The sequence below is a fragment of the Leucoraja erinacea genome, chromosome 32 (genome assembly GCF_028641065.1).
Source record: "Leucoraja erinacea ecotype New England chromosome 32, Leri_hhj_1, whole genome shotgun sequence".
Lineage (NCBI taxonomy): Eukaryota > Metazoa > Chordata > Chondrichthyes > Rajiformes > Rajidae > Leucoraja > Leucoraja erinaceus.
Window position 1 is genome coordinate 8773949 of NC_073408.1, and position 17974 is coordinate 8791922.

General features: G+C 47.9%; 1 protein-coding gene across 5 annotated transcripts in view; it reads left to right on the forward strand.

Moving 5' to 3' along the window:
- LOC129712327 (cell adhesion molecule 1-like) overlaps positions 1-17974 on the forward strand; it is a 258844-nt gene that overhangs the window by 210110 nt on the left and 30760 nt on the right. For 3 of the 5 annotated variants that reach the window (XM_055660660.1, XM_055660661.1, XM_055660662.1), the window contains one exon: positions 10594-10662. The exons of the other annotated variants lie outside the window; for them this stretch is intronic. In XM_055660660.1, coding sequence (XP_055516635.1) covers positions 10594-10662 — 69 coding nt within the window. The remainder of the gene's footprint in view (positions 1-10593; positions 10663-17974) is intronic. 5 annotated transcript variants of the gene reach the window in all.

Genomic DNA, 17974 nt, shown 5'->3' on the forward strand with positions numbered 1-17974 from the left:
AGAGCACATTTAAAAAACAACTCTCGTTGGCCAAAGTGCTTTACATTTGTTATAAGAATAGCACAACAAAGCAGACAACATACATATATACATGTAGCCCTCACTAAGAGGACGTCAGGAAAGGCTTGGGAGTATAGATAAGTCTTTAGTCTTGACTTAAAAGAGTCGATGGAGGGGGCAGTTCTGATGGGAATGGGGATGCTGTTCCACAGCCTAGGTGCTGCATCCGCAAAGGCGCGGTCACGCCAGAGCTTACGCCTAGACCGCGGGGTATTCAGCAACCCCAAGTCGGCCGATCTGAGAGGCCTGGAGGTGGAGTGGTGGGTGAGAAGGCTTTTTATGTAGGTGAGGGCAAGCCCATTGAGGGCTTTGTAGACATAGAACATGTACAAAGGGGCAGCACAGCGGTAGAGTTGCTGCCTCACAGCGCCAGAGACCCGAGGTCGATCATGAGTTTCGACGTTCTCCCTCTGACCACGTGGGTTTCCTCGGGCGCTCCGGTTTCCTCCCACACCCCAAAACATACGGGTTTGTAGGTTGATTGGCCCTCTGTAAAATTGTCCCTAGTGTGTGTGTGTGTGGGGGGGGGGGGGGGGGGAAGAATGGATGCGCAGGTGGAACAAACATAGAACTAGTGTGAATGTGTGATCAATGGTCGGCATGGGCTCAGTGGCGCCTGTTTCCATGCTGCACTGTACATTTCAATCAATGAATACAATTTGTGAGAGCACTTCCACTCCTTTCCGTAGAGTCTGTCAGTGTGGAAACAGGCCCTTCGGCCCAACTAGCCCACGTCGAACAACATGCCCCATCTCCACCTGCCTGCGTTTGGCCCATATCCCTCCAAACTTTTCCTATCCATGTACCTGTCCAAATGTTTTTTTTTTAATGTTGTGATTGTACCTGCTTTGACTACCTCCTCCGGCAGCTTGCTCCATATATCCACACCCATTTCTGTAAAAAGGTTGTCCCTCAGGTTCCTATTAAATCTTTCCCCCCTCACATTAAACCTATGTCCTCTGGTTCTTGACTCCCCTGCTCTGGGTAAATGTGCATTTACACTATCTATCCCTCCCATCACACCGGCTAAATAAAATTAAATATCTTTTGGTGACGTGAAGATAGGTTTAATCTGTGAATTCCAATTAGAACCCAAGCAGCATTACAGGCATTATTTGCCCCTCTGGCCCCTGATATCGACACAGCGGTCCACAGCATGGTTGGAGTGGTTGTGACCTGCTACCTGTCTCCCTCTGACAAGGGGACGTTAGGCACCCCATCCAATCCACCTCCCTCTCCCCCTCCCCAGTTGAAATGAAATGGTCACAGGCCAGCTGAGGATGGAGCAGGTTCAGCCTAAGGAGAACCCACGATGGGCATCCTGGAAATCACCTGTCAGCTGTCCGCTTGGTGGTCTCACACCAATTAAACCACCAGGTTACCAAACCCAATCCGCCGTTTAACACAACCACTAATAAAAGTCATTTATGTCGCTGGTCATACACCTTTTTTCTTCCAAAAGGTGCTTGCCCTGTGAGTTGGACAGCAGTCACACTCATATTCAAAGATGAAGTGGTTTATAACAACCTGAGCCTTGAAACCGCTTGCATGCGTTGTATTGCATGGAGTACATGCATGTTTGTATTGCGGGCGCTGTGAGATGCATGGGCCCCACTGCAGTTCCCTCTCCGTGGCATGTTGCAACACGTCCCTGCCGCAAAGCTGGGAGACTCTCTGCAAACTGCCAGGTCCAAACGAAACGCAGCGCGCACACAAAATACACCTCAATCCCGGGCAAGGCTCATGTTATAAACCAGTGCAAAGAAGGACAAGTGTAATCAGCTTGATCGATAAAGGAAGGAGATGGAGAAATTCCTTTAGTCAGAGGGTGGTGAATCTGTGGAATTCTTTGCCACTGAAGGCTGAGGTGCCCAAGTCAATGGATATTTTTAAGGCAGAGATAGATAGATTCTTGATTAGTATGGGTGTCATGTATTATGGGGAGAAGGCTGGAGAATGGGGTTAGGAGGGAGAGATAGATCAGCCATGAATGAATGATGCAGTGGACTTGATGGGCTGAATGGCCTTATTCTGCTCCTATTCCTTATGATCTTAAGAGATGTCTCCACGGGATTCATTTTTGGGGAAAATGCTTTTTCAAAACATTTCTCTTCATCGCGAGTCTGAGAACCATTAGTTTTTCTCAGTAATCTCTGCAGCAGATTCTCTGGGGTGACGTCAGTGGCAGGGGGCCCTCAGAGACTGTAGCATTCTTACACCATGGCATAGGTCCTCCAGTACTGCAGGAACTCACCGCAGCATTTGACAAAACTACTTACATTTATAGAGAGCCATCATCGATGCAATCTGCCACAGGGCACTTCACAACGAGCTTCAGCCAGATGCGGAGCTCGATTCCAAGATGATCCTCACCCTGTTCTGGTGAACGGAATATTTCTGCGATGACCCACAGTCGCAGTCACACAGGCCCTTCAACCCAACTGGTCCATGATGTCCCAGCTACGCTAGTCTAACCTGCCAGGGTTCCTCGAAACCTTTCCGATCCATGTACCTGTTCAAATGCCTTGTAAATGCTGTGATAGTACATACCTCGACTACCTCCTCTGGTAGCATGTTCCACATATCCACCACACCTTGTGTGGAAAAGTTGTCCCTATAAAATATATCCCCTCGCACCTTAACCCATGTCCTCTGGTTCTGGATTCCCCGACCCTGGACAAAAGACTCTGTGTATTCACCCTGCCTATTCGCCTGATGATCTTATACACCTCTATAAGGTCACCGCTCAGCCTCCTGTGCTCCAAGAAATAAAGATGTAGCCTGCCCAACCTCTTCCTGTAGTTCAGGCCCTCAAGTCCTGGCGACATCCTCTGCTCCATCTCCAGCTTCATGGCGTCTTTACTGGAGCAGGCATCAGGCAGCTGGTGAGTCCCAACATGTCCTGTTGCCCGGAGCAGGCGGGCAAAACCCACGCGGTCACGTACAAACTGCACGGACATCATCATCATCGTCGGCGGTCACTCGACACTAGTATGACTGTCCCCTCATGGAGGACGCCTGTGCGTGACTTTGTTTAACGTGGGGAGACTGGTGCACAGACAGCCACCCCACGGTCCTTGACAGATCTGGGTCAGGATCCAGTGGCATGGAGTCCAAGACGACCGGAGACCCTTTTCTGCTGCAGCCTTCATCCGCCTTCCCAGCCGTTGTGACGCTCCACTAAAGTCAGCCATCATCCTCCGCCTGTTCCACCATTGAGTTCTTGGTTGGATTGCTCTTTGTCAGAGACCTGCCCCCTCGACCTTACCGCCATGGGTGGCCCTACCAGGAGCGTAGCTCCACATCGCTCTCAGGATATCAGGACCACACAAGCTTCTCCACCACGACAAGGTGACAATCCACAGTGAAGTCTGTACAAACAGCACCCCCGGTCAGGATCGAACCCAGGTCTCCTGCGCTGAGCGGAAGATGACTCAGACTGTGCTGCTAAGGAATACCTACAGTGGAACAATACTTTGTCCCCTCCTGTACACAGAGGTGTCCCAGGCAGACTGGGCTGTGTGTGGCCTGTCAGTGAAAGGGAGGCAGTAATCACAAACCCTGTCTGATTCACAGTAACAAAATCGGCATGAGGTCATGCACTTCCTGTGACATCACCCCCAAAAGTCTGCTGCTGACAAAGGAAGCTCAACATCTGAATGAGTGAGTGTCTGAAGAAGGGTCTTGACCTGAAACGTCAGCTATTCCTTTTCCCCAGAGATGCTGCCTAACCCGCTGAGTTACTGCAGCTTTTTGTGCCTGTCTTCGGTTTGTACCAGCATCTGCAGTTCCTCCCTTCACATCTGAAAGAGACTCGATTCATTAGTGGAACGAAACAGAAAATACCTGAGTGAGAGAACGCTCATCCTAAATTGCCTTCTCCGAACAATCGCTGCCAGTAATTGCCTGCACCCCAGTGGCATTTGTGATGTCGAGGATTCTGCATCTTAGCCTCGTGGCTTCTAGTGCCAGCACTTCAGATGAAGCCTATTACTGGAGCACTTTGTGCAAATTAAGCCCTGTGCATCAAGTGGTTGGGCCCCGATATTGAACAGGCACTATCAGCCCGCTCTGGAAAATGGCCATTTCCAGCTAAAACGACCTCACTCTGCCTCACTAACAGCTGGCTGCTGTCAGCCTGGTAATTGGTTACATCCGTCCTGCTCTGATCTCTCTAACAGGGAAAGGGGAAAGTCATGCACATTACGGACTGCGGCAATCCTGGCATATTTACGCCCTGCAATGGAAAAGATTTGATGGGAATATGAGGGGTAACTTTTTCACACAAAGGGTGGTGGGCCTATAGAACGAGCTGCCAGAGGAGGTAATTGAGGCAGGGACTATCCCAACGTTTAAGAAACAGTCAGACAGGTACATGGATTGGACTGGTTTGGCGGGATATTGGCCAAACGTAGGCAGGCGGGACTATTGTAGCAGGGACATGTTGGCCAGTGTGGGCAAGTTGGGCCGAAGGGCCTGTTTCCACACTGTATGACTATGCAATTCGACGGTATTGTGCCAACCTAACTAACTGGAGTCTTCCTTCATTGACTGCAATGTACTGTCTAACACAGCGTTGTGAGCTCATTTAGTTTCTACAGAATCTATATTCCCACGGCATTTCTTTCCAATTAAAAAATAATCTGTTCCTTCTGTTGTCCGAAGCAAGGTGAGAAAGGTTGTGATTTTGATATTGTTGCAAATGTACTATCCCCCTTCCACAGGTTGCTGCGTCGCTGTGTAAGTGTTCAGTCAACTTGTCTGTGTAAAATTAACCAGAGTTCTCCTGCCGTCAGTTTCAGCTGGAACGTCGAGTATAAATGCGGCTCTGTGCTGCTGTGCTGTGATTTCTTGTCAGTCATAGCCGGCTGAGAGAGCACTGTCCAACCATTTCAAACTCACCTCTCCACTTCCCCACGAAAACCAGCCTGCAAGCTGAGATTGCCACTAACGTCAGTCACCCACTTGCTTCACCGTTTATCCCAGGTGGCAATCAGCGGGAGTTTGCTCTGAGCCTGTCGACAGCGTTTTAACATTTTAATGCCTGATGTTTTCCCAGCCTCTCGGAATTGATACGGAGCCTCGACTCTCCCCTCACGCACGCTGGTTGTCTTATGTGTGCTGACTGTTGCAAGCGAAACCCAGCTCAGTAACCCTCTAAAACTATCGGCCTCTCTTAGTGCTGTGGGGCTCGGTGGCGCAGTTGGTAGAGCTGCTGCCTGACAGCGCCAGTGACCCCGGGTTCAATCCCTGCTGCCTATGTGGAGTTTGCACATCACATAGGTTTCTCCAAGGTGCTCCGGTATCACCCCAACATTGTATAGTTCAGAGGGTTTATTGACTGCTGTAATGTTTCCCCCAGCGTGTAGGTGCGGTGTGGAATCAGGCGGGGTGCTGATGTGAAGATGGAGAAATAAAATAGGAGGAATTAGTGCCGATGTAAATGGGTGGCTGATGGCCAGCAGGGATTCGATGGGCTGAAGGGCCTGTTTCCACGCTGGTCTCCATTCCAGTCCATCTTGGGCGATGAAAAGGTGTTAAAATCAATCCGCATTTGCCGAGAGCAGCCAGATTAGCGTCCATTGTAGCTGTTCCCGTGCTGATATAATTCCTGTGAATGAATGTCAGTGATGATTGTGCGAGGATTACTGGCTTGGAAGAGTTGCCGAGGCAGGAGAGTGAGCAAGCTAAATTAGCATTGCCGGTGAGATGATCATTAACCCAGCGGTGCTCCAGGTTCAGTTGCGCATGTTAATAGCAGCTCCCTAACGCTGTCAGCTCACATCCCCAGCCCGGACACCCCCCTGGGTAATTAGTGTTTGCCATTTAAACAAACGGGGAAAAAACCATCGATAATGTAAATTATTCTTATTAACACGTTTGCCTTTTTTTTAAATGGGTTACAGAACAAAGTGTCTAAACCTAAAATTAATTGGATGTGTTTGAAAGACAGCTGATTAAATCCACTCTTTTTCTTCCAATTTGTGTTAAGCCTCATATTCTATTGTCATTGCCTATGAGATAACTGGGAGTCAAATTTAATGTTTTCAAAATACTCGCAGGACTGCAGTGCTTGCAGAATAAGTTCACAGTGCAATGGCGATCATTCAAAAAGAAAACATAATTTTTTTTACTGATTGACAGAGAAATATTGCAATTATAACTTATGATGAAAGTTACGCCTTAATACTTTCCTGAGCATTGCTGCACGTTTTTACGCTAACAGTTTACTCAAAGGTCTTATCAATTCACAGCAAGAAAATCAGCCAAGTATCCTGCACAACATATATTTTGTTGGAGAGATGAATGCAAACATTTGACGTACGTTTTGAACAAGATTTTTTTTTTCGTGGTGACTTCTGCAGCTGTGTGCAGTTGCAGATCTTAGTTTCCACTGTGTTAATGGCTCACACAGGGGTTTTAGTGTAACCCGGATAAAGCCATCCACATATCTTTGTCTGTTGGCTCCTGTGTTTATTTCCAAATGCATTTCTGTCTCCTTCTTGCCTGGATGTCCCAGCTGGCGAAACAGCTCCACGAACAAGTGAAATCACCCCGTAACAAGCTTCTCATTTAACGCTCTCCATTGGTAAACGGTATTGCCGATGATGTAAAGTGGTGCTTGTTTGTGAAGAGCCTCGCTATCTCCCTGAGGACATGAGTGGGTGCAAGGGAGGTTAATGGTTTGAATAACTTGCTGCGATGAGAGCGTTGCTGCAACGGGCATCCGACGCTCTGGGAAATGTTGCAACCTACGACGCAACCAATGTCAATCTGCAGAGTGGGGAAAGATCATTTCATGAAAGTCCATCTCCATTGCTCAAACTCCTGCTGCCTGACGATTTCCACCTTCGCTTTTTATTTGAGTAACTCTCAGCTGGATGTCCTGGTTTTGTTTCTCCCCCTCCCTCCCTCCCCTTTTAAAAATCAACGACACCCCCTACCATTTGATGTTAGTCATTTTGTCTGGTGGCTTTCTCAACAGCAGCTTGGTTGTTGCCCTGTGAACCAGGGGCCCCAACCCTCCCACAAGGTGTAGCAGATACTTCACCATTGCTATTACTGGGGCCGCAGACCCTCCCAGCCTCACCGAGACCGCCCACAAACTCCTAGAAACTTGGGGCAAGTTACTTAGAATGACAGAGTGAATACAGCGTGGAAACGGGCCCTTTGGCCCAACTTACCCACACCGACCAACCTGTCCCACCTGCCTGCATTTGACCCATATCCCTCTAAACCTGACCTATCCATGTATCTGTCCAAATGTTTCTTAAACCTACCTCAACTACTTCCTCCGGCAGCACGTTCCATACACCCACCACCCTTTGTATGTAAAGTTCACCCCTCGGGTTCCTATTAAATCTTTCCCCCCTCTCACCTTCAGCATGTCCTCTGCTTCTCGATTCCTCTACTCTGGGCAAGAGACTCTATGTGTCTACCTGATCTATTCCTCTTATGATTTTGTACATAATATCACCCCTCATCCTCTTGCGCTCCAAGTAATACAGTCCTCGTCTGCTCAACCTCTCCCTATAGCTCAGGCCCTCGAGTCCTGGCAACATCCTCGTGATTCTTCTCTACACCCTTTCCACTTGACAATATCTTTCCTTTGACGGTGCCCAAAACTGAACACAATACTCTAAATCTGGCCTCGCTAACCTCGTATGTAACTTGACCTCCCAACTTCTATGCTCAATACTCTGACTACTTTATATTCAACAATTCAAATATTTAGACAAATGCACTTAGTATCTGTTTGAGGAGTTCACAACATTTGCACACATGACCCACCACTGTAAGAGAAGTGATATTTGATTAATGGGCCTTCACTAATAATCATCTACATGCATTTGTCAATCCAAAGTTAAGGAGGAAGCATAATGCACTGTTGACGGTATTCGATCTTATTGCCCAGTGCTGCATTAGAACGTTTAATTATCTCATGCTGCCAAATGCTGCTTATGCTGTTGCTGCATAAAAACACTGCCCAGTTTGGCCGAGCTGCCCTTTAATCAGCATTGCCTGGCCACGTCCCTTGGCCATCCATCAGCTGAACTGACAATCAACTTGTCAATGAGTCCTCAGGGTCCTTATCTCACACATTCTGTCTTCTCTGGCCTTTGTCCAACCGTCTGCCTATCAACCTCCCCTCCTCCCCTCACCTGTATCCACCTTGTTATTGGTAATTGGCTTGATATTGAGCGACCCTATAGCAGTGCTGTGAGTTTGGTTTGAGTGCCAAGTTACAGAGGGGCCGAGGATAGGCTTGGCTTTAGGAACCTTCCCACAGGAAAGGCCTCCGTCAGGTCTGGAGTTGGTGCTGGAGGTTTGGCGGCAGCAGACCCGGGAACGGTGGGAGGAGTGAGGATTGGGAATGCCCTCTCTGCTAATGGGCAATTAGAGAGTTTAGTATGTAGGAAACAGGCCCTTCGGCCCTGCCGAGTCCGTGCCAACCAGTGATCCCCGCACACTAGCACTATCCTACACACGAGGAACAATTAACATTTTTTGCCGAAGCCAATTAACCTACAAACTTGTACGTCTTTGAAGTGTGGAAGGAAAGCAGAGCAGCCGGAGAAAACCCACGCGGGTCTCGGGGAGAACGTCCAAACTCCGTACGGACAGCACCCGTAGTCAGGATCGAACCCGGGTCTCTGGCGCTGTATGGCAGCAACTCTACCGCTGCGCCACCGTGCCGCCCATAGATTGAGCTGGGGATCAGCTTCCAATGGAGGAGAGGCTGGAAAACGTAGTTAGAATGGAGAATGTCGTAGGACAGATATTGTCAAGGGTGCAGAGAAGATTTACGAGGAGTCAGTGCGGGGATGGGTGATGGAGGTAGAGTTGGGGGCAAGATCCCTGGGGTGTGAATGGGGATTGGGTGCGACAGTGCAGAGACAGCCATCCCCAAACGCCTCAATTCCAATTGGATTTTTCTTTTTGCTTTCTGGCAGCTTGTCTAATTAGAACATATATCGTGATGGAAATTGAACTTTTATTAAAGCTCAGAGTCCTACCAATGAATATACAATAGAGCAATCACGTGATGTATTAGAAGAGTTATATCCCCAATTACTCTCAGAGGTAGATTTGTTAATGTGATCTTTCATCAATATTGCTCAGCTTAGTTTCCACGGGGGCACGAGCAGTGTTTGCAAACGAATAAAGTCTCCTGGTGCCGGGAATTTCTGCCACCTTGCATCACGCACTTTATCGTGTCAAGACGATATTTATGCCAACACACACCTCAGTGCAAATCTGTTCTGACCAACAGATTTGTTCTAATTATTTTCTTTTTAATCTGCAAAACGTGTAGACACTGGGAGGAAGCAGGTTGTAAAGTCATTTTAAATTAAGACTTTACTCTCGAGATACAGTGCGGAAACAGTCCCTTCGGCCCACCGACCAGTGATCTCCCCATATACTAGCACTATCCTACACATTAGGGGCAACTTACGATTATATGGAAGCCAATTAACCCACAAACCTGCACGTCTTTGGATGTGTGGGAGGAAACCAGAGCACCCGGAGAAAACCCACCCTGTCATGTGGAGAACGTACAAACTCCATACAAACAGCACCCATTGTCAGTTTGGAACCCGGGTCTCTCTGGCGCCGTAAAGTGGCAACTCTACCGCTGTGCCACTGCGCCTCCCACACAAATTCATCGGACAGGAAGTAGGTTCACCGTCATGGTCAATTCTTGTTCCAAAAGCAGCATGCAGCACATGCCGGAAACCTGAGATAAAGACTAGAGAAAGGTGGAAATACTCAGTAGATCAGGCAGCACCCAGACAGAGAAGCAGATTCCTCGTCCACAAATTGCCCTCAGCTCAGTCTTGCTGGGCCAAAGACATCCATCCAGCACATCTAAGATGTACGACTTTGTCGGCTCATTAGTTTGGTAAAATTGTAATATTGTCCCTAGTGTGTGTAGGATAGTGCTAGTGTTCGGGGATCGCTGGTCGGCGCAGACTCGGTGGGCCAAAGATCCTGTTTCCGCGCTGTTCCCTAAACTAAAGTCAACTAAATATTGGAGGACCGCCAGTGTGCAGTGAGTGGGTTTTCTCCGGGTGCTCCGGTTTCCTCCCACACTCCAAAGCCGTACAGGTTTGTAGGTTAATTGGCTTTGGTAAAATTGTAAATTGTCCCAAGTGTGTAGGATAGTGTTAGTGTGCGGGGATGGCTGGTCGGTGCGGACTCAGTGGGCCGAATGGCCTGTTTACATGCTGTATCTCCAAACTCCGAAGTCTAAAGGTCCTTCGAGGGCCAGAACACTTTGACACCAACTCACACTTAACTATTTACTGACATTTTCTTGCCTTGGAATGTTTGGCCAGTTCTGGGCAGATAAGGCCTGGTGACTTGGGAGAAGGAGGACAACTGTTGAGAAAGCCATCAGACGAACCCCCAATAAATAGTATTTACTTTTCATTAGTAAACTTTTGGTTTTTAGTTTTTTGTGATTTCATGTGAGAAATGTTGTGTATATCATGTGTGTTTTTATTTATTTTTTTCCTTTTTACCATCTAGATGTACCCACCACCCCACTTCCCACAACAACCACCATCACCTCCACAAACATGCCAACCATCTCTCAAGGTACAGTACCCACAGCCATTTTGCTTTTATCCTCAATGAAGCTCTTGACTTTCTTTGAACTCTTTCTGTGCAATGAAAGCTCAGCAGTTTGTACGAGTCTAAAATGAGCCCTAAAACTGAGACACAAGGAACTGCAGATGCTGGAATCTTGACGAAAAACACACAAGTGCTGGAGGAACTCCGGGTAGGAGGAACTCAGCGGGTCAGGCAGCATCTATGGAGGGAATGGACATAATGGCGTTTCGGGTGGGGATCCTTCGTCAGAATGATGAGGTGAAGGGGAGTCCTTTCCTGCTTCTCCCCAATACTCTTACCAGTCTGAAGAAGGGTCCAGACCCAAAACATCGTCAGCCCACTCCCTCCACAGATGCTGACTGACCCGCTGAGTTCCTCCAGCACTTTGTGTTTTTCGCTAATTGGAGACCTGGCTGGCAGAGCTTCAGGATTGCAACATCAAATGTCAGACTCAGGAATGAATCTCCTTCCTTCCTCCGGGGGAGATGTACAGCCATCTGAAAAATAGAGCATCCGCACTCCTTTAAAAGACAATAAGCTCGAGATCAAAGGCCACATTTGGGGTGTTGGTGCAGTTCTGGTTGGCTTGCCATGGGAAGGATGTCATTAAGCTGGAAAAGTGCAGAAAAGATTCATCAAGGTATTACCTGGAATCGAGGGCTTGAGATGTAAGGAGAGGTTGTATAGGCAGGGATGTTTTTCCATGGAGCTGAGAGGTTATCCTGAGAGAAGGAATTACTTTAGTCAGAGGATGGTGAATCTGTGGAATTCGTTGCCACAGAAGGCCGTGGAAGCCAGGACAATGGATATTTTTAAGGTGGAGATTGATAGATTATTGATTAGTACGAGTGTCAGGGGTTATGGGGAGAAGGCAGGAGAATGGGGTTGAGAAGGAAAGATACATCAGCCATGATTGAATGGCGGAGTTGACTTGATGGGCAGAATGGTCTCATTCTGCTCCAATAAGTTACGAACATGATCTTATTGAGATGTACAAGATGATGAGAGGCATGGATAAGGTGAATGGTCACAGTCTTTTGTCGGAGGGTGGAGGGCTTTAAGCTAAGAGAGGGAAGGTTAAAAACCAGAGGGACATTTCTTTGCACAGAGATGGGTACATGGAACGAGCTGCCAGAGCAAACTTGTTGAGCTGGGTACAATGGTGACATTTAAAAGACCAAATGTCCAAAGGTACTTGATGGGAAGGGTTTCGAGTGATATGGGCCAAACATAGGCAGATGTGACTATCCCAGCTATAAAATCTGGTCGGCATGGACATATTGGGCCAAAGAGTCTGTTCCCATGCTGTATGACTCTCACATAAAAGTTCTCAACACAGATGCCATTTGGTCCATCATATCCATCCCAGCAGAAATTGAGTTTTTCAAACTCATGAAAGTCAACTACAGATGCTGGAAATCTAAAATAAAAATGGGAAACACGGTGAAATACTCAGCAGGTCGGTCTGCAGCTGTGGGCGAGAAGCAGAGTCGCTGTGTCGCTTGGAGACCATTCTTCAGAGACACAGGATGTCTTATTTGAAATGCTTGCAGATCCTTTTATATACTCACGCTGGCCTTTAGTTACTGACCCCTGCCTATAGTTACTCCCCCTAGCCTTTAGTTACTGACCCCTGCCGATAGTTACTCCCCCTAGCCTTTAGTTACTGACCCCTGCCTATAGTTACTGACCCTTGCCTATAGTTACTCACCCTTGCCTTTAGTTACTGACCCCTGCCTATAGTTACTGACCCTTGCCTATAGTTACTCACCCTTGCCTTTAATTACTCACCCCGGCCTTTAATTACTCACCCTGGCCTATAGTTACTCCCCCTAGCCTTTAGTTACTGACCCCTGCCTATAGTTACTCCCCCTAGCCTTTAGTTACTGACCCCTGCCTATAGTTACTCACCCTGGCCTTTCGCTACTCACCCTTGCCTTTAGGCCTTTAGTTACTGACCCCTGCCTATAGTTACTCACCCTGGCCTTTAGTTATTGACCCCTGCCTATAGTTACTGACCTTTGCCTATAGTTACTGACCCTTGCCTATAGTTACTGACCCTTGCCTATAGTTACTCACCCTGGCCTTTAATTACTCACCCTGGCCTTTAGTTACTAACCCTTGCCTGTAGTTACTGACCCTTGCCTATAGTTGCTGACTCTTACCTATAGTTACTCACCCTTGCCTTTAATTACTCACCCTGGCCTTTAATTACTCACCCTGGCCTTTAGTTACTGACCCTTGCCTTTAATTACTCACCCTGGCCTTTAATTACTCACCCTGTCCTTTAATTACTCACAGTGGCCTTTAGTTACTGACCCTTGCCTATAGTTACTGACCCTTGCCTATAGTTACTGACCCTTGCCTATAGTTACTGACCCTTGCCTATAGTTACTCACCCTTGCCTTTGGTTACTGACCTTGTCTTTGTGAAAGAGGCCCCCCCCCCCTCCCCCTTCCCCACTGTGACAAGAGTTACAGAGCATGATGGGGGGGGGGGCATTTTTGTAGATATCTGGGGCTATCAGAGCATTGGTGGCAGTTCTGTGGTAATCGCTGGAGCTGCTGGAAGCTGACAAATACAAGACTCAGCTAAACTCTCAGTAAGGCACCGAGTAGATATTAGCACAGAAATGTAATCTTGAAACCTGTCCAGCTCCATCAGCATATTGTTTTTTATCCGAGGAAGATTGAGTCGATGAGGAGAGAGACGGCCAGGTCTTGTTTTTAATAATTAGGTTGCTGGCCCTATGGAAATTTATGCTTTTAAGGCATAGTCCCTTGGAGTTTGTGAAATCCAAGGAAGCCATTAGTAATTCCCATGGGTGGAGAACAGCCAGAAACGGGGGCTAACAGCCGGGCCCATCGATCACCGCACTGGCATAACCCATGACACAACATCCCCCGTGTCCCTTTGTATCAGTCGTCAACAAAAACCAGTTAATCGTGGATTTAAAAGATGCAGCGGGAATTGAATCAAGAGTCAAAGAGTGTTTATTATCATTCATACCAGCAACAGAACCATGGCATTCTTACTTGCTGCATGAACTCTAACACACAGATAAAATATAATAATCAGCAATACAATACATTAATAATCAGTAATATTAGGTACAGTAAACGCTGGCTATAATGGGCCGCGGGGGGGGGAATGGTGTCCGTTATTGCCGATTGTCCGCTATAACCGAGTGAGGGGGGTAACATTTACCGCAAGGCAGGGAAGGAACAGACGCGGCGTTGGTGGGGGGGGGGGAGTGGGATGAACGAGTGGGAATTGCCAGGACGGGGAGCCGCAGATCCACGGGCCCCACACGCGAGGCGGCATGGATGGACCCGGTACTCACGCTGGCTTCTTGCTGCTCGCTCTCCCCACTTTCGTCACCGGAAGCACGTGGAGTGGAGCCAGCTGGGTTGGGTTACTGGCGGCAGTGGGGGAGGGTGCAACGGCAGCCTGGGTCCGCTCGAACCGGTGTCCGCTGTGCGTAGGTCCGTTATTGCGATGATTTACTGATAGAATCATGATGGTGCAAGAAGCAAAGTCGGCAGTGCAACTAAAATTGCCGATCACAGTTGCTGAGGTTAGTGTTGTGCCGTGTTCAGGAGGGAAGAAGCTGCCCTTGAACCGGGCGGTTAGGGTTCGAAGGCTCCTGTACCTTCTTCCTGATGGTAGCAGCGAGATGAGAGCGTGGCCAGGGTGGTGTGGCTTTTTGATGATATTGGCAGCCTTTTCGAGGCAGTGCCTCCTGTAGATCCCTTCGATGGTGAGAAGGTCAGTGCCCATATTGGACCTGGCAGTGTCCATCCCTCTCTGTAGTCTCGAGGTGCCAAACCAGGCCGTGATGTAACCGGTCTGTATGCTTTCTACTGTACACCTGTAAAGGTGCAATAGTATTCATTGACATACTGAACCTCCTCAACCATCTAAGTGAGTAGAGGTACTGATGAGCTTTCCCCATGATTGCATTGTAGAAGAGAATTACAGTGTTCTATCATCTTCTCAGTGTTAGATTTCTCACCCAGACTCCCAACCGATAAAATAGTTTCTCCCTGGCCACTCAACAAATTTACCTTAAAATTTCCCAACCAAACTTGAATCAAATCATCTTCCAACTTAAATTTCCAATTATTCTGTAACCCTGTCTAATAGTTTAATGCTCAGATTCTAGGAATTGGTAAATGAAAAATAAATAATACTGGAGATGTTGGATATTCTGAAATAAAAACAGAAAATGCCAGAAAAACTCAGCCAGTCAGGTGGCAACTGTGGAGGGAGAAGCAGTTAACATTTTTGTTTTTTATAGTCATAGAGCGATGCAGCGTGGAAACAGGCCATTCGGTCCAACATCGGCCAACATGTCCCAGGTACACTAGTCCCACCTGCCTGCGCTTGGTCTATCCCATTTGACATTTTGAAAACAGGAGGGAGAGATAGATCAGCCATGATTCAATGGCGGGGTAAACATAGAAAATAGGTGCAGGAGGAGGCCATTCGGCCCTTCAAGCCAGCACCGCCATTCATTGTGATCATTCAAGGCTGATCGTCCCCTATCAATAACCCGTGCCTGCCTTCTCCCCATATCCCTTGACTCCACTAGCCCCTAGAGCTCTATCTAATTCTCTCTTAGATCCATCCAGTGACTTGGCCTCCACTGCCCTCTGTGGCAGGGAATTCCATAAATTCACAACTCTCTGGGTGAAAATGTTTTTTCTCACCTCAGTCTTAAATGACCTCCCCTTTATTCTAAGACTTGGTAGAATGGTCCGAATGGCCTAATTCTACTCCTATCACTTATGACAGGTGCACGCTCCCTCGATCTCTCTGCTGCGGGAGGAATTTTTTTTACAAGTGGGGTCACGTTGCACAGGGAAATTTGCTTGAATCATGAAGCTCTTGATTGTCCGCAGCAGACTCATTGTGCAGACAACCCTGAACCTGCTCTGCTGCTGCGCTGTGCTTGAGGGTGAATTAGTCTGGGCAACAAATGCAACGATTCTCCTGTTATTTGGCACGTTCTCAAACTTATCAAGGATCAAATGCAGAAGATAGACACTAAATGCCGGAGTAACTCAGAGGGACAGGCAGCATCTCTGGAGAGGAGGAAAGGGTGATGTTTTCGGGTCGAGACTCTTCCCCTGAGAGTCAGTCATGGAAGAGGGAGACAAAGATATGATAGGTAGACAAAAATGCTGGAGAAACTCAGCAGGTGAGGCAGCATCTATGGAGCGAAGGAATAGGCGACGTTACCCTTCTTCAGACCCTTCTTCTTAGAGATATGGAAGGGTAAAGTGTGAAAAGGACAGATCAGACAGTGATAAAGGAAATGTAGAATGGTTCATTGTGAGCAGAGGGGAAGGTGACAAGGAGGCTTACAATCAGTAAAATTAATCAGGAGGACAGGGAAACTAGTTGGAGAATTAGGGTGTGGGAGGCAGTCATGTCATGGAAGCTTTGGCAAGTTGATGTCAATTTGCTTTCAGAAGGTATTGTACCCATTCCTTCTCTCCAGAGGTGCTGCCTGGCCCGCTGAGTTACTCCAGCATTTTGTGTCTTATCTTTGGTGTAAACCAGCATCTGCAGTTCCTTCCTACACGAGGAGGAAATGCAACCCGGCGTTAAACACGTGAAACAAACTCCGTTTTTTTCGTTCACGCTAATTGCCGGGGACTCATTCACAGGGCTGCTCTCTCTCTCTCTCTCTCTTTTTCTCTACAAACTGGTGAGCTTGCCCGATCCCCGTGGACTTTGTCCGTTCTCTGGGTGTCGACCCCGGACAGGTGTGGGCGGCAGCGTTGCGTCGTTTCCGCTTGCTGCATCGCAACCCCTGCAATGCACCTCCAAACTCAGGCCAGGATGGTTTATCCCTGTCGCCCACTTCATTACGAGCAAGAATGTTATGACAGGATAATGTTGTGCTTTTTTGATATTGCAGCGATTCATCTGTGTCTGTGCAAATCCCACTGTCACAATCCTCTTCTCACCCAGCGGTTACCTTCATTCCAGCAGCCCGTTCTCTTCACACTTCTGTTGGTCCAAGTTTGAATTGGGTTAAAAAAAAAAAAAATTGAAAAACATTTCTGTCATTATAATTTGCTTGATGGCATATTCATTCCATGTCCTTGTGGTGCTGAGAATAATGGGATTCAGCTTTGAGCCTGCGAGTTGACACTTTTCAAGCCCAGCCTGGCTGCCTCTTGTGTCGTGTTCCATTAATCCAAACCTGCGGAATGCACTGATTGTCCAAGACAGCGAGGGCTAGGAACGTTGGGAATCCGTGATTCCCATCTCTTCCCCGGCAGTCGGGGTGGGGAACCGAGGATGAGTCTATACGGCCCCAATCTAGACTTGGACCCCGTCACTGGAATATGTTCATATGTTCGAGCAGCAGAATGAGGCCGTTCAGCCCATCAAGGTTACACCACCATTCAATCATGGCTGGTCTATCTTTCCCTCTCAGCCTCATTCTCCTGCCTTCTCCTCATCAACCCTGACACCCATACTATTAACGAAGCTGTCAATCTCCGCCTTAAAAATATCCATTGAATTGGCCTGCACAGCCGTCTGTGGCAATTGATTCCACAGACTCACTGCCCTCTGACTAAAGATATTCCTCCTTATCGCTGTTCTAAGTTCTTTTATTCTGCGGCTATGGCCTCTAGTGCTAGACTCTCCCACCAGTGGAAACATCCTCTCCACACCCACTCTATCCAGGCCTTTCACTATTGGGTAAGTTTCAATGAGGTCCCCATTCTTGGGTGTGTGGGGGCAGTGCAGATCTATTCCAATGCATGGTGCTACAGAGAGTGGACTTGGGTTCGCTTCTGAGGCTCCCATTCACGGCTGACATGGTGAACAGGACGCGGTGGAAAGTTGCAGGTTTAACTTCAGTCATTGAACTTCTTACCAGCCAGTGCCTGGGCGCTGAACCAGCTTTTCTGTGTCTCTTAAATAAAATTGACGGAGGTGAGAAGGAAGGCTGTGGAGGCCAAGTCAATGGATATTTTTAAGGCAGAGATAGATAGATTCTTGATTACTACGGTTGTCAGGGGTGATGGGGAGAAGGCAGGAGAATGGGGTTGAGAGGGAAAGATAGATCAGCCATGATTGAATGGCAGAGTAGACTTGATGGGCCGAATGGCTGCTCCTGTCACGTATGAACTTATGAGAAGGAAGCCACAAAGCCACTGGCATTTCCTTGCCTTGGTTGTGCAGCCGAGTTGGAAGAGTGTTTCTTGTTTCAGCGTTTCCCCGTTGAGGAATGGATGTTTGAGGAATCAGTTTACAGTGACATCACCTCCTC